Raw genomic sequence first — 14,908 nt, forward strand, 5'->3', positions numbered from 1 at the left:
AGTTTACACGGCCCGCCAAAACTGTTTTCTTTCTTGAACGAAGGCGGTAACTAAACCTGCACAGTAAGAAATATTGTTTAGGTATCAGCATCGATAGGTTCTTGCAAAGGTGCTGCGATGCACAATTTGCTTGCATTTGTTATGTCTATTATATTTACATGAATTCAAGGATGGATTTTAGACGATGAAATATGTAATCCCCAGAAACTTGGGGGATACTGATTGTTTTACAATAGAATTTATATAATTGTTTCATAAATTATAGTTTGATAATTGCTTCCTCGCAGATGGCAGCACAGTAGAAAGCGTCAGTGAACGTTTACAAGATAGCGCATAGGCGCAAAGTTTTTATATTGGAGATATCTCTCTTCATCTGCAATTCAAAATGGTAAGTATTAATTGTAATATACTTGTGCCATACTTACGTATCTCCTTATATAATTGGAATGTCAAATGTGTATTTAAAAAATCAATTTATTTGTAATTAAATGTGGTTAGTGATGGAAAGTTTGGTGCTTTAAGCATTGTTTTTGTTAATTTGCTTAAGTAAAAGTAGTATGTTTTTTAGGCATTAGGTTATATGATGTATGTATTAATTATATGGTATTAAAATGGGATGTCATATGAGCTATAACTGAAGAAATAGCTACCGGTATTCATACGTAGGTCACCGGGAGGAACTCCCGCCATTCAAATAGTGTTGACGCTATGAATGTGCCACTGATTTGGATAAAATAAATATTTGTACAAAATGGGATGTCGACACTGCTTTAAGAAGTTCTGTAATCAGGCGTTTGGCTTTGTTTGTAGATTAATTCGGTATTTGTGACTGCAAATTGTTATTGTTATTAAGTTAATGGCTACCCATTTAAAAACAATATTGTTATACGAAATGATATAACCACTCAAGGCTCCTCCCCCTTTATATAATAATTTTGCTCAGCAAATAGTTTGCCTCCTGGAAAGAAATAGTGTAAATGGATCCAGTTAGCGTTTCTTTATAAACCAAGGTGAAAAATATTGCTGTAACTTATTTCTCGGTGGCTTCAAATGTAATTAACAATCAGGCCATCCAATGCCCCAGGTCACTTCCTGGAGACCCTTATGTTATGGTTTATCTACCAGGTTGGCAACAGCCACTATACAAGCTAAAGAAGAAAGTATTGTGTTGTCGTCGAGGAATGGCCATGGTGATGAGACCTATAGTAATGCGGTACCTGTAATTCTAAAGGTCATCTAGGTCATCATCTGAGAGCCTGATTAAGGGGTTTAAGTATTTGATTGGACTGCTGGGATTAGAGTTGCTGCATAACTTGAAGGAAGCCCTATTGTCTTTGTAATAGCACTTATTAACGTCGCCTCTAGTTGGAGAACACCCAGTTCACAACATGAAAACCATTGTCAAACATTGATTGTCTGGACAGACAACATGGCATCTCGATGCTATGCTTACAACTATGTTTGGTAGTATATTTACTTTTAGCAAAAAAAAATTAAATTTATTTCTGCCAAGAAAAACGTGTTATTATTTACAAAGTTAAAGATTTGCTAATGCTACATCATGTAGGTGCACAGTTCTAAAAAAAAAATACCATGTTTTCTTTAGGAGTGCACACATATGCAATATAGCATTAGAAAATTAAATATTAGTTTTGTAAATTATAATACTTCAATGTAATATTTTTCATGGTGGAAATCAATAGATTTGGATGTCAAGGACAACAACAATGACCTCTAGAATTACAGGTACTGCATTACTAATAATTGTAGGTTACAATAGATAAATTTATCAAACTCTAATTTCTTTGACCGCCGTGTCTACCAAAACAAAGATGGCATCTTAAGCAGTCGAAGCAGCTACGTTCATGTATGGCTTTTATCAACTTTTTGTTTTTATTGCTGCCAAGTATAATGGGTAAATTTTTAGTTATGACCATAGGCGCAATATAGCAATAGAAAATTGATTATTAATTTTGTAAATTATAATGTATCAACGTAATATGCAATTTTGTGAGTAGAAATAAAAAACAAAAAAGGTGCTAAAACAGATTTCGTAAGTAACTAAGTTGTCAGACGAATGGTATGCCATGTTTGTTATGATAGATGCTAGCTAGGTCAACAAGAAAATTGAATTCATGATATTTGAGCTGAAGTAGTTCTCATGGGATGCAAAAAGTCGCTATGAGTATAATGCAATTTGAATTATCCATCTAGCTGTCCTTGTTCTCGAGATATTGCATTTTGAATGGAATTAAATCGGGCCTATTTTCTCCCCGGAAATCGGGCCGAAACGTGCGGTCTGACGAATCGCCGATCGAACGTAAACAATGACGGTTTTTGCTGACAGGCACAATTTTATATAAAAATTTAGCATATGGTTGCATTATTTGACATATTTTCTTTAAGATGTGTGATTTCCATGTAACTTGATCATAGAATTACGTTTTTATCCTCTGCAAAATTACCCACCACAGCTACGAATACCTTCAAATTACATGAAAATCACACATTTTAAAGAAAATAGTTTGAATAATTCAACTATATGCAAGCTATTACACTAATAACACAATAGTAACAAACTTAATAGTGTAGTTTGATCCATACCACCAGTGATCATAGATAGCGGGCAGGACGAATCGTAGCTGTGGTCCGTAATATTACGGAGGATAAAAACGTAACTTCTCTTTGATCAAATTACATGAAAATCACACATTTTAAAGAAAATAGTTCAAATAATTCAACTATAAGTCTATTACGCTAATAACATAATAGTAAGAAACTTAATAGAGTGAAGTTTGATAAGATGGCGGGATGGATGTTGATGTTGTTATCCGATAATCCGACCCGATAGAAAAAAAAACTAATTAATACCTGCGATTTCTCAGCTCTACCGTAACACGCTGCCTTTATTTTGGTATTAGAATAATCCGCGATACTAGTAGTTTTTCTTTATTATGGTCAGTTGCCACAACCGTAAATATGTTAGCTCATCTTTTACGTTGAAACATATGCCAATTTTCGATTTACTGCTGAATGCAGGCCGCCATGTTTATCTTATGTTTTTATTGACCGACATGTAACTGATGATGTGAATGTTTGAAATTTACTACGATCGTAGTAAATACACTCACACAACATTTTTATTAATTAACTTTCCCGCGGTATATAAATTTGGCCGTTTGAATGGCGTGCGCATAAAATGACGCGCTATTGTGCTCGTCATCGACGATGGCGCCTCTGGTGGTGTTTGACCTACCTATAGATGCTGATGTCAAAGAAATAAAAGGATGATAAATTCGTCTAACCTAAACTAAACTAACCTAATCTAACCTGTGTTTAATAAATCATTACCTGCAAATTAAATGCCATCCGGCTCGTCCTCGTTGTCGTCATTGTGAGAGATGTTGGCGGGCTTTTCAACCACTCTCTCAGCTTGCGGGGGTATACAAAGTTGTTGCAGCTTGAAGGAATGCATGTATCTCCACACTATAACATTCCTTCAAGAAAATGTACCTGGCGAGGTACTGTCGGAAGCACTGAGGCCGTCAATTAACAGACGACAAGATGGCGTCCCAGTCACTTCCGCCCACATAATTGCATATTACGTTGATACATTTTTATTTGCAAAATTAATAATTTTCTATTACGCCCATGGTTGAAACAAAAAAAAAATACCGAATAATGTTTTGTTGATGTATTACAATGTACAAAATTATTACATTTTCTATTGTGTAGGTGTGCACTTCTAAAAATTTACCCATTGCCAACTCTGCCTATGAGCTGCTTCTCTTCACTACGGGACACATCGCACGTCTGGCAGTATTAGCTGCCCAACGTGCGATGTTGCTTCATAATAATCGCATTAAAAAAAATAAAGTCGGTGCTCAATCATTCGTTCTTTTACCCGTGTATTTTGATAACCATAGAAAACTGATGAAGCCAGTTTAAAGAGAATTAAAATTACGTAGGTACGCCTACGATAAATATAATCAAGATGGCAACGTCAGCAACAACGAGTACCCACTTGCTCCTCATGCCGCCTACATAGGCGTCACTGTATGTAAGTGGTTAAACTCCATCTTTGTTTTGATAGATGTGGAGAAAATCAGGTGGTGGGATGACTTGGTTGAGTAGATAGGCCAAGTTGGCGATGGGCTGAATTGATCCTTCACCATGAGGCTTTGTTGAGGGCACCTAGTCGTTTGACTCGGTGGCCAGACTTCCTGCGCAGGCACACAACCATGCATTAGTTATAGGGTCAGTCAAAATGTCAGTGATTTGGATAATATTACCCAAAATAATACCAGATAACTAAGCTCTCATATGATTACATGGTATTTTTTGGAAGTGCACACCTATGTGGTAGAGCATTAGAAAATTAAATGTTAAATTTGTATAATATAATACATCATTATGTTTTTTCTTGTCAGAAATCATTAAAAAAAATCCAATAGCAAAAATTATATGGTATTTTTTGGTAGAGCAATAGAAAATTAAATGTTAAATTTGTTTAATATAATACATCATTGTTTTTTCTTGGCAGAAATTGTTTAAAAAATTCCACTAGCACAAACACTACCAAACACACATACTACCCCACCCCCCGCCCATTCCTCCTCATGCAATCACAACATCATCCATATACAACCATTCTCCACTCACCTCTGTCTTCCGTCCTCTCCCTTCCTTCCTCAACAGACATTCCCCTCTTCCCCAAAGCCCCCTTCTCCCCATCCATCCACCTCATCCTAGGACGTCCCCTCATGTTCACTCCCTCCACATCTGCCTTCCATACCTCTTTTACTAGTCTTTCTTCACTCATTCTTTCCATGTGTCCAAACCATCCTAATATTCTTTCATCAACCCTATCTCCCAAATCCTTTTTCACCCCTGTTCTCCTCCTCACCTCCTCATTTCTCACTCTATCCAGCCTAGTAACCCCCACCATACTTCTCAGACACCTCATCTCAAACACATTCAAACTCCTCCTCTCTTCTTCTCTTATGTTCCACGTTTCTGCCCCATACAGTGCTGTTGGCACAATCACTCCTTCATACAGTCTCCTCTTTGCATCCATTCCCAAATGTCTATTCCTCATTACACTCTTTAATCCACCAAGGCATTTACTTGCTTCTCTCAATCTACATTCTACCTCCACCTTCACTCCACCTTTTCCTGCTACACTTGCACCCAAGTATCTAAAACTATCCACTTCCTCCAGTCGCTCTCCCTTAATGTTCACTTCCAGTCTACTGCCACTTTTACCCACATTTATCTTTAGCTTTCTTCTATCACATACTCTCCCAAACTCTGCCACCAGCTTCCTCAATCCCTCCTCTGACCCTGCCACAAGCGCAGTGTCGTCCGCAAACAACAGCTGGCTCACCTCCCACTTTTCTCCATTTTCTTTAACCATCTCCAATCCCTGACCCACTACCCTAGCATTCACCTCTCGCACCACCCCATCCATGTATAAGTTGAACAGCCAGGGCGACATAACGCATCCTTGACGAAGTCCCACCTTTACTTCAAACCACTCATTCTCTCCATTTCTAATCCTGACACAAGCTCTACTACTCTCATAAAAACTCTTGACAGCTCCCAAAAGCTTTCCTCCTATCCCATAAATCTGCATAACCTCCCACAGTGCCTTTCTGTCTACCCTATCATAAGCCTTTTCCAGATCCATAAAAGCCCCAAAAACATCCTTCCCCTTTCCTATAGCTTTCTCACATATCTGTCTTACCACAAAGACAGTTATTCTGCAGTATTGGTAAAATAAGATTTATTAATAGAATGAGGCATTTTTAACCATGCTAGCTGAATGTGAAGCTTGTTTTGACTTGCCTGGGGCCATCTTGACGTGATACACTGTACTGATTCTTCTGGCACTACTAGTTATTATGGCATTTTCTTATATGTGACTGTCCACAGTAATTGCTCGAGGTTATCCTGTGAGGAAGCTGTGAAGCAGACTCCCAACTTGCCAGTAATGCTGATAGCTTATAACTTGTGTATTTGTCATATCTTAGATTTAAAGATGTTGAAACTGAAGTTCCTTGAATGCTATATAAAGTGCAGTTTTTATTCCTTGAGCACAAAGAGGACTACGTTTCTAATTTAAGTCTGTATTTACATTCTGATGCCATTATCACTGTCATCATTTTCAGTTTGGTAGTCCTGATACAGGCATACATCGCTATACGATAAATCATATATAGTTGACCAGTGATATATTATTACTTTTCCATATTCAAAATTGGATGAATTCTTTACAATTTGATTAATGTAAATGTGATAACTGTTCTTCCACCATTTCATGTAATTTATTATTAAGTGTTGATTTAGCTGTGTACAAGCACTTTGTATTAACAGTATGACTGCTTAATTTGCTCAATAAGATCTGATAGCCTCCCAAATAAATTTTTGGTCATACATAGAGTAGTTTGGCAGCAGGAAATAATTGTCTTCAACCTTTCGAGTTCCAATACTACATTTATTTTTGGTATTGTTTGAATGTTCCTTAGAAGTACCTTAGCATTAACATATGCAAATTTGTACATGAGCCATTTTTAAGTGTGAATTGGATAATAATGTGAAAAATATTGTGTGGAAAATGACAAAACAAGTTACATAGTTTCAAATTCCTTTCAGCTTAGATATTTCCCTATTGAAGATTTTGTTCTGGTCTTAATAAAATTTACATTTTAGTTGCGTAACATTGTATTAATATTCCTGTAATGCAAAGAACGCTTAAGATACATTGTGTGCACTAATTATCATACAAGTATACTTATACCTTAAGTATTTAGTATGACATTGTATAGTAGTATTACAAACTTTGATGACACACTCCTCCTCACCCCCACGCTTCACCTGTCAACCACTCGGTGAGTGTTCAGTCATTTCTTTACTTGTTTCTGTTCAATTTCATTTCCATTTCACCTGTAATTATGGGTTGATTAATTATTCCAAACAAGTGCTCACGAGTTGGTTTGGGGCGTCCTTATTTTTGAGTGACTATGAACATTTCCCATTAAACTCAAGTTATATTATTGAAGAATATAACCCAATCGTATAGCGAAGAATGCCTGTATGAATAACTACAGTATTTCTTGTAGGTGTCATAGAAGTTCCTAATTTTAATTATATACTCTGGCATATATTAAGTGTGTGTTTGTGTGCACATTACACACATACAAAGAGAAAGGGATACAAGGCACAATGTTGGAATTAATTAATGTATATGAATTATTTTGCAGACTTTCTCCAAGAACAACAAAATGCTGGCCCATATTGGGTATCGCATGAAAGTTACCATGCAGGATAGTAGGACATTCATTGGAATTTTCAAAGGTGAGAAAGAATTTGAAATTTGCATTTATAAAAATCTTGCTTCATATTTAGTTGTTAAGTATCAGTGTGGGAAGGTGGTACCAATTTATTTGTATGTTTAATACAGATGGCCTTTGTTGAAGGCATGCAGCCACTCTTGCTCTTTGTTTCCTTCTCATCTTAACTCCTTGTAGATGAAGGATCGTCCCTGCCTCCTGCCCACTCCCTGGGTCAGAGGCAGTGCAGCAAGACACAGTACATCCATAGCAGGGCTGATTCACCTACATGGTGATGAGATCTACCACTAAAAACTTTTGACTTCTTAACAGCTTTTCTCTTATCCTATACATCTGCAATACCTTCCTGTCAATGGCCATAATCCCTCACCAGATCTAGTAAAAGAAAAAAGAAAAATCCCTACCTTTACCCCCCCTTCCCAAAAATATATATATACAGGTTGACATTCAAAAATCTGGCAACCATAAATCCGGGACAGATTTCAGGAGCACATTTTGATTTTCATATTTCCCGCGTTGGTGCGCCACTGTTTTCTGGAACTGCCGCTTACGCCAGTATAAGCTGTTGGTTCATGCTTCCACCTGCTAACAAGTAATCCTGCTCATTTTTCTCATTATTCTCCGCATTATAGCATTTATTTGTTGTATAGCCCCAATATGGAATCAACAAAGAAGAAAGGTGGCATAAAACGCAAACAGCATGCGTTATCGATCGTAGAGAAAGTGGAAATATTAAAAAAAAAACTTAGTAACAATGTGTCTGTGCGAACAATTTGTGAAACTTACGACGTGTAAAAAGCCCATCTGCTTCTTTCCTAAGAAGTACAGTATGGAGTATTTTATCTATTTTAATTAATATTCTTCGGAGGATCGGTTTTATATGTTTTATTTAAATTGAATTAAAATTATGTATAACTATCTTTACTGTATTCTAGTTAGTTCGTGAATAATAAAATTTCATTTGCTTTTCACTTTGTGTTTTAATTTTTCCATTAAGGGACTGTACAGGTGGTAATTTTCTTTAGATATATACGGCGTACACCATACAAAATTATAAACTTCAAAAATCCGGCAGTCCTCAGGTCCCGAGGTTGCCAGATTTTTGAATGTCAACCTGTATATTAAAAAAAAAAATAATTACTACCTTGGTGCCCTTCTGCTTTTGCTAAACCCACAATATTCTTACTTGGTTGCTCCCACTACTAATCTTCTAATCCTCTCGGTACCCTACCAGCCTTTCTGACTAGACTCAGTTAATTAGTCCTAAAATTATTACATACACATGTGTACCTCTTTCCTTTGTAAGATGAAATGCCTCCAGTACTCAGGCACATTTTCTTCCTTGGGTACACATTAAATAACCTCACTAGATAGCCCACCATAAATGTTCCTCCCGTAAGACACCCCTTATTTTACCCTATTTCTCTGGTGACCTGCCAGCTTTCATAACTTCCAATGTTCTTCATCTCCCATTACAGACATCTTCCTGTCTCCTACTGCTACAATTAATTCCTCCCCGTGCTAAAATTTTAGTAAGAGTGGTGAACTCTAGGGGAAGAGCTAGAGTGGGTGAGGTGAAGGGGGGCCTTGGGTAAATAGGGAATGTCTGTTGAGGAGAGATGGGAGAGGGCTGGATATATTTAGTGGATAATAATGGTTGTGAATGGATGATAAATTTATGCAATGGAACGGATTTCTCTCTTTACTCACGAGGGGACAAGGAGGGAAGGTTGTGAAGGATGCAGTGGTGGTAAACCAGGTTTGGGTCAAGTGGGTGAGGTTGGGGATGGCCCCCCAATCACATGGAGATGAGATAATTAATAGGGGAGCATGGTTGTGGGATGAGTGGTGGGTACATGCCTTGAGTGGCCACCCATATACAGTGAGTACTCCTTATATGGTAATTCTTGGTAATTATTACCCTCGATTCTATTTGCGGTAAGAAAATTCAGATACGGTATCCACTTGTGTTTTGAAGAGGAAAGAGCAGGGAGAAGGTATGTCTGCCATATCCTATTACATGTTATAATGTGTTCAGTATACGGATGACCCGTCATCTAGGAGGTGCTAAGATGGGAGGGATGTGGAGTGTTTTCGGGGATGAAATGGGTGGGAATGTTTTTGTGCCTTGTCCTTTTTGGCTACCCCCCTGGTAAGGGGGAATAAAGCCTTGGTATATGTATGTATGTATAGTATACGGTAAGTTCAATTTGCAGTAAAGTTTTCAGGAACGCGTATGTACCATATAAAGAGGACTTACTGTAAGGGGAAGTAGCCTTTTTGGTGTGTAGATAAATAGATGTATGTGTAATATTGTTCCCAGACTTAATTGGGTTCTTGTCTGTTTAACTTGCAGCATTTGACAAGCACATGAATGTGATCCTTGCTGATTGTGAGGAGTTCAGACGTGTGCGTGGTAAGAAGAGCACAGGAAATAAAGAAGAGAAGGAGGAGAAGAGAACTATGGGACTTGTACTCCTGAGAGGAGAGACAATTGTTACCATGACAGTGGAAGGGCCTCCAGCAAGTGAGGTACGTCTGTTTCTTTGGTTAACTTTGAGATGGCATACTTGTATGTTTTAACATGGCAAATGTAATTTTGGGTCACTTGATTTTGAATACAACCACAAGTTAAGGTTTTGGGATTAGTTGAAATTACTTAAGTTAATAAAAAAAAAATTCTGCATGAGGGGATGGAGAGGGGTCACCAATTAAGTGAAGTGGCCTTGCTGTGGATGTTCTATGTCTTGCTGCATTGCATTTGACTCGGGGCAGTTGGTGGATGCAGGGATGACCTGTCATCCATGAGGAGCTCAGATGGGAGCGGTGGTGGAGGAGAGGGAAATGGGTGGGAATAGGTTCATGCCTTTGACTTAGCTACCTCCCTTAAAAAGGGGGGGAATGCTCTTTGTATATAGACAGAACTAAAGGTATGTGTAATGCTGTGGTCTGTACTAAGATTTTGTTCAAATTTCAGGAAGGCCCACGTGTTAACCTTCCAGGGGCAGCTCCAGGGCCAGGTTTAGGACGCCCAGCTGGGAGAGGTATGCCAGCAGGTGGCCCAGGTGCTCCAGCTGGTCTCCAGGTTTGTACTGATACTGTAGTATTGCTCATGTTTTTGTGGACAATAAATGTAGAATATGCACCATTGAGAACTACCACATCAGTTCAGATGACAAGTATGGTGATCTTTAACTTTAGTGTATAACTTGTATAAAGAACCCGCAGAGGATGATTTAGTATTATATCCCGAAATAAGGGGTAGTCTAATGAAACCACACACATCTTAAACAAAACTTGCAATAGTTTTGAGAGTATATTTGTATGGGGGCTTTGATTGAGAGGATTAGGAGAGGAACAGTGTGGGTTTAGGACAGGTAGGGGTTGCATAGATCAGATTTTTGTGCCAAGACAAATGTGTGAGATAGATGTACATTAGGCTACCTCCCATATAAGGGGAAGGAAGTCCTTGATATATAGATGGATTAATAGACATTAGATACATTTCATACTGTTTCACAGGACAATTGACTACATGACATGCAATTAATAATATAGAGAGTTTTGGGAGCCAGGAAGTAGGCAAGAGACGGATGACCCTTCATCCACAAGGAGCTGAGATAAAAGGAAAACTAGTGAGAGTCTGTGGCTGGTTACTTCTTGTATAAAGGAGAAGAGGCCCTTGGTATATAGATAAATGCATGCGTGCGTGCATACGTGGACGAGGAGATGGTGAAAACACTTGATAAAACTGATGTGTCCAAGATTGGAATATGTGTCAGTAGTGTGATCCCCCCCCAGAGTAATATAAGCAAGATTGAGAAAGCAAAGGGCAGCAACCAAATTGTTCCCCAGTCTGGCAGATAAACCATATGAGGAAAGTCTACTGGGTCTACTTATCGAATAGAAGAGGTTATTAAAAGGGATAGATTGCATTGATAGAAGAGGTCTAAATGAATTTGTGTCGTGCGACACTGCTTCTGACCCGGGGCAGTGGACAAGGTGCAGGGATGACCCGTCATCCAGGAGGTGCCAAGATAAGAGGGAGGGTGGAGGGGTGTGGGGTATATTCAGGGATGGAATGGATGGGAATGATTTTATGCCTTTTCCTTTTTGGCTACCTCCCTTGTAAGGGGGAAAAAGCCTTGGTATATGTATGTATGTGTATATTGGTGTTAGTTTTGATGTGACCATATATACAAGGTGGGCCCTGTAGCAAACCCAGTCCTCCCACCTGATTCAATGATCCAAATAAGATTTTCAATAATAGCATGATATCCTTCATTATAGAAGTGATGGTGAATTATCAATGAAGAAATGCAATACAACACAGATATGTAATCTTGTAGGTTCAATAATTGAATTCTAACTCTTAAAATTACAGGGGCCAGTGCGGGGTGTGGGTGGACCCTCTCAACAAATGATGCAGCCAGCAGCTCGTGCAGGACCACAGATAAACATGCCACCTCGAGGAGGACCTCCCAGTAGTGTTCCTCCACATATGATGGGAGGGATGCCTCCACATATGGGTAGAGGTGGTCCTATGGGTCCACCTTCAAGTCCTATGATGAGAGGAGGTAATGCATTATATATAATGTGTGTGTATACATGTGTATAAATTTTCTTCTTTTCTCTACTCTATCCATTTAGGATTATTGGTTGCATGGTAGCATGGACTTGATACTTTAGGGACTGTCCCCCAAAATGGGAAAAAGTTCATTAGGGTATATTATATGTGTAGTTTTCTTTTAATATATATATATGTTTTTTTTAAACATAATTATGATTTTTGTTTTTACAATTTGCAGGACCACCCTCTGGAAGACCATATTAAAGTTGAAATGCAAGAAAACCTCAGCAAAAAGTGTCATTTTGTACAATGGGAGATGTATTTTAAGCTGTGCACCAGTATCATACAGTGCTTGTTTTAGAAGTGACTCTCATACTCTTGAACACCTTCACAGTTGTGACAGTGGGTTGATGCCACTCACATATATGGGGTGGGGTGTCTTCAAGGATATTACTAAGGCACCCCAACTGGGTAACAAAATTCCCCAAGTGTAAGAATCTGCCGAAGGATTGTGTTACAGTTTGCAAATTAACTTAGTACAGAGGTCCTTTTCTGCAGGGATATTAAGGAAATTAAAGAAACGGAATAACAAACAAGGTTTATTACCCGCCAAAGAATAGATTGAAGTACATTTGGAATGAGTGCAGAAATGTACATTCGTATGTTTTGCAATAAAGACAATATATAATTGTAGTTTTATTCTATGTAGTATTTTTTATGGGGGGGGATTCGCACTTCCAGCAGCCCTGGAGCAATACCCACTTCTGCCACATCAGTGCTCAAGTAACACACCAGGGAACTTGGTGCTAAGTGTACATGCCCGAAGGCTTTTCCCCCCATACAAGGTGGGCAGCCAGAAAGTCAAATCCACTCCCACCCATTCCATTCCCATTCATTTGCTTCCCTCCCTCTTGGCTCCTGGATAGTGGGTCATCCCTGCATCTTGCCCACTGCCCTGGGTCAGAAGCAATGTAGCAAGATGCGGCACATCCACAGCAAGGCCACTTCATTTAATCTGTGACATCTCCTCATGCAGAAAGATAGGAAAACTGAAATACCTTTGGGCTGCATCAAAATATCATTTACACTTGATCTCGTGCATCATAGTGTCATTCAAACACAACCATTCCCCACTCACCCATATCTTTTGTATTCTCCCTTCCACAGGCATTCCCATTTTTCCCCATGTGGGAGGGAGTAAAGGATAGAGCAGAGATGGGTGTGGAGGAGGAATGGGGATGGTTCAAGGAGGGAGTCTTAAAGTGTGCAAGGATGGTGTGTGGAACAAGAAGGACAGGGGGAAATAGAAGAAAGGGTAGTGAATGGTGGGATGAGGAAACAAAGAAGGTTGTAGAAGAGAAGCGAGCATTCACAGATTGGTTACAAAAGAGGACAGGGGAGTCATATGAGACATACAAAGAAAAGAAAAGAGAAGTAAAGCAAAAGGTAAAGGAGGCAAAGAGGAGAGCAGATGTGAAATGGGGTAGGAGTATGACAGAAAATTTTGAAAGTAATAAAAAGATGTTTTGGAAAGAAATTAAGAGAGGAAGAGGAGGCGAATCAAGTAGGGAAGAAAAGGTAAAAGGTACAGATGGAGAGATGATAATGGCAGTGAGGGGAAGATGGGCAGAATATTTTAGGGAGTTGCTGAATGTGAAGGAGGATAGGGAAGGAAAGATAGCTGCAGTGGGAAATGCGAAGAAAATGAGTGATGAGGAGAAATAAGGAAGGATGAGGTGAAGGCAGTTGTAAAGATGATGAAAGCAGGTAAGGCACCTGGTCTGGATGGATGCCATGCAGAATGTCTGAAAAAGGGAGGTTCAGTGATGGTGGACTGGTTGGTGAGGTTATTTAATGTTTGCTGGAGAGAGGGTAGAGTGCCGGAGGACTGGAGAAGTGCCTGTATAGTTCCTCTTTACAAGGGAAAAGGGGACAAGTGTGAATGTAGTAATTTCAGAGGGATTAGCCTGTTGAGTGTAGTAGGGAAGGCTTATGGGAGGATCTTAATTGAGAGGAACAGAAGGAGTAATTGGTGAGGAACAGTGTGGATTTAGGACGGGTAGAGGTTGTGTAGATCAGATCTTTGTGGTAAGACAGATATGTGAGAAAGCTATAGGAAAGGGGAAGGATGTTTTTTGGGCTTTTATGGATCTGGAAAAGGCTTATGATAGGGTAGACAGAAAGGCAATGTGGGAGGTTATGCAGATTTATGGGATAGGAGGAAAGCTTCTGGGAGCTGTCAAAAGTTTTTATGAGAGTAGTAGAGCATGTGTTAGGATTAGAAATGGAGAGAGTGAGTGGTTTGAAGTAAAGGTGGGACTTCGTCAAGGATGCGTTATGTCGCCCTGGCTGTTCAACTTATACATGGATGGGGTGGTGCGAGAGGTGAATGCTAGGGTAGTGAGTCAGGGATTGGAGATGGTTAAAGAAAATGGAGAAAAGTGGGAGGTGAGCCAGCTGTTGTTTGCAGACGACACTGCACTTGTGGCAGGGTCAGAGGAGGGATTGAGGAAGCTGGTGGCAGAGTTTGGGAGAGTATGTGTTGTAGGGCTGGGCAGGATCCGAGTTCTTAAGTATTCGCGGATCCGAGTACTTGGCCAGGCGGATCCGCGGGATTCGGATCCGGATCCGAGTACTTCCTTCAGCACGGAGAACTGGCAGCGCGAGTCCACGGATTCGTTTGGGAGCGGGATCCGACTGACATCCTCTGTCGGATCCCAGTCGCGCGGTATTCGCCTGGCATTGGTAATCGCCACAGCTACATCTACTCGAGTCCACACCAACTAGGCGAATCCCACTCAAGAGGAACACCAAGGAATCTCTATCTGACTGCTGAATTATCTCTGACTGCTGAAGTATTTTGTCCACTATAATACGTCAGTTATGCACACAGATTTATATTTGTTACATATTTACTGCTGTACAAAAAAGTTTGCATTAGTTATATTACGGTTCAGTGATACTCTACCGAAAAAAGATTGTACAC

At 39.5% G+C, this 14,908-nt stretch overlaps 1 protein-coding gene across 1 annotated transcript; it reads left to right on the forward strand.

Moving 5' to 3' along the window:
* The first annotated feature begins 253 nt into the window (after positions 1-253).
* Positions 254-12,610, forward strand: SmB (small ribonucleoprotein particle protein SmB). Its single transcript, XM_076199513.1, has 6 exons — positions 254-388; positions 7,263-7,356; positions 9,709-9,884; positions 10,330-10,437; positions 11,737-11,929; positions 12,161-12,610. The coding sequence occupies exons 1-6, from the start codon at positions 386-388 to the stop codon at positions 12,184-12,186; spliced, it is 600 nt and encodes a 199-aa protein (XP_076055628.1). The 5' UTR covers positions 254-385; the 3' UTR covers positions 12,187-12,610.
* Positions 12,611-14,908: the final 2,298 nt, after the last annotated feature.

Source organism: Oratosquilla oratoria, chromosome 16, assembly GCF_046742065.1.
Source record: "Oratosquilla oratoria isolate Oo_2021 chromosome 16, ASM4674206v1, whole genome shotgun sequence".
NCBI lineage: Eukaryota > Metazoa > Arthropoda > Malacostraca > Stomatopoda > Squillidae > Oratosquilla > Oratosquilla oratoria.

Excerpts from the sequence above, each read along its gene's own strand:
- SmB (XM_076199513.1), top strand. Across the intron at positions 9,885-10,329 it reads AAGGGCCTCCAGCAAGTGAG|GAAGGCCCACGTGTTAACCT; the intron begins GTACGTCTGTTT and ends TTCAAATTTCAG. Across the intron at positions 11,930-12,160 it reads AAGTCCTATGATGAGAGGAG|GACCACCCTCTGGAAGACCA; the intron begins GTAATGCATTAT and ends TACAATTTGCAG.